Source organism: Ruditapes philippinarum, unplaced genomic scaffold (genome assembly GCF_026571515.1).
Source record: "Ruditapes philippinarum isolate M1 unplaced genomic scaffold, ASM2657151v2 ctg13334_1_1_1_1, whole genome shotgun sequence".
NCBI lineage: Eukaryota > Metazoa > Mollusca > Bivalvia > Venerida > Veneridae > Ruditapes > Ruditapes philippinarum.
Window position 1 is genome coordinate 15,249 of NW_026858204.1, and position 2,352 is coordinate 17,600.

Sequence of the window (2,352 nt, forward strand, 5' to 3'; positions counted from 1 at the left end):
TTATAGTATATACTGGAGTAATGTCATTATAAATGCCTTATATTCGCTTCTAAACAAGTGTCTGTGGTCATCTGTATTTGAAGCATTTGGGCGCTTTAGACTGTATAATTTGTACAGGTAAACAGGGTCTCGCTGTGGATTTTCTGGATTGCTGAATGCTTTTGGTTTGATTAGCCTGTAAAATTAATAAAAAAAAAATTCAGTTTGCTCTTTTCTTATCTGCACATTGATTATCATTCATAAAATAATAATATTTATGTTGTTGTTACAAATTACTAACAACTTGGTTTAAATAATTTTAAAGAGAAGATACATTTTCAAAGAAAATAAAAAACATGCATTATATTATTGCAGACTGACAATTGTGAATTTTTTTTTATAGCTTTACTGTACTCAATATTGTTTTTGATTTTTTGTATCTTTAAAGAATATTTTTACCTTGTATCCTTTGGATTTGCACCAGTCCTTGTTTTGGTTTGTCTTTCTGTGTCCAAAATTAAGTATTCTTCTCCTGTTTGGTCATCCATTTCTAGATTTATGTCTCCCCACCTCAGGTTATGGATTTCCTGACCAGTTCTCATTCCAAAATATGTTGTGCAGATGAGCCAAAGGGAATGAATGAGAGCACGTGCATTGTCGTCACCCAGGGTTTTACATTCGTACATTTTATTTATGTGTTCTTCTGTTAGAGGTTCTGCTGTTTTGGGTTTATTGCCATATCCCAAGCTTTTCAGCTGTTTTTGCTTTCCCTTTAAGACCATTCTAGTTTTACAGAATTCAACATCATTAATAATTGACATTTTCGAACTTTTTGACTTAAGATATCGGTCAATAGAGCTGACAAATCCCCTTAAAGTAGTTGGTTCATATTCTTTTCCATCAGGTTTGGTTGCACCTAGCAGAAATTCACAAAGATAAGTGTTCAAAGTGTCTGGTGGAATGAATTCTGGTGTTCTTATTTCATTTCTAGACTGTAGGAATGCGTTAAAATATTTGATGTCACTGTCTGTTTTCTTTTTAGTGTTTTTGTTGACAGAAGTTTCTAAAAATTGATCAACATTTACTGTTCTGAATGTTCTTTCATTTGGCTTATTTTGTTTTTTCTCATCGTTTTGTATTTCTTGGGATGTTACCTCCTCAAAGTGTGCTTCTTCATCAAAAAGATGTCCAAAAAATGCTTCAAATTCAAAATCTCCAATTTCTTCTAAATCCTCCATTGTAAAATTATGATAGCAGACGGTGATAAAAGGGAGGTAATATATTGTAGATTCTATGTGATTTTTTTTTTTTTTTTTTAATAAAATTATATTGTATGTTGATATTTTAGTATTAATTAATATCATATATATTTGTATAAATAATAAATATTAAAATAATATAAAAAAAAATCATGAATATCAAAGGGAAGTAATGAATGGAATAAAGTAAGGGAGGTAATTCAATTGGAAAAAAAGTAGTTCCGTCAAAACAGTGAAATTACCATTTTGGTAATTTCACTGTTTTGAAACAGTGGATTATCAATTTTAAATCACTGATAAATTTCTATAATTCATTAGTAAGCATAAAATAAAACATTATATTCTATTTGGAAACATCTGGAAAGCGTTTATATTCAGACGGCAATATATCATTATGATAAGGGAATCGGGGTTTCACTCAATCAATATATAACTACACCCCTACCTTGTATGGACGTTCATTTCCTATCAGCTTTCATAAGCACAATAATGAAATAAAGTAGAAAAGGAAACCACGTCGTTAGTGTAAGACGAAAATATTCAGTTCACTTGGTTTATTCTTTCTCTCAAGAAAGTGCTTTTACACTACTATTACAATTACCATCACTTTATGAACGTCATCAATATAGTTCAATATCAATCAGTGTATCAAAGTGTGAGATTGTCTCAAGTTATGTGGTCAGGTATCGTAATATGATCTAGTATACTATTATTACTTGTTTATTTAGTAATATATCAATTGAATTAATACCTTCTTAGCAAAAAAGCCATTTTATACCAAATTTGTGTAACACATATCAATGCATAGAATGCGACCTGCAATGTGACGTTATTGTCCAACAAGAGGAATCAGTTATAGCATGTTTCACTTGATGATAGCATATTAAGCGGTTGTATTGAGGGATGATTAGCCATTTTGTACCTTTATGTCGCGGCTACTTTGTAGCATATTGTACCTGCTGTATAATAGGAGACACACACATCATAAACAGACTAAAACTCATTTGTTATACAAGTGCAATAGCTCAGCAAAAATAATTAAACCTGAAAAATCAAAACATTGTGCTGAAGAACTTAAGGTATCGATCAGTCCTGTAAAGTTGTACTGAAATTG

General features: G+C 30.7%; 1 protein-coding gene across 1 annotated transcript; it reads right to left on the reverse strand.

The window, feature by feature from the left end:
• LOC132752465 (uncharacterized protein KIAA1958-like) lies at positions 1-1,553 on the reverse strand. Its single transcript, XM_060742791.1, has 2 exons — positions 439-1,553; positions 1-175 (listed from the first exon to the last, which is right to left on the reverse strand). The coding sequence occupies exons 1-2, from the start codon at positions 1,341-1,343 to the stop codon at positions 1-3; spliced, it is 1,080 nt and encodes a 359-aa protein (XP_060598774.1). The 5' UTR covers positions 1,344-1,553.
• Positions 1,554-2,352: the final 799 nt, after the last annotated feature.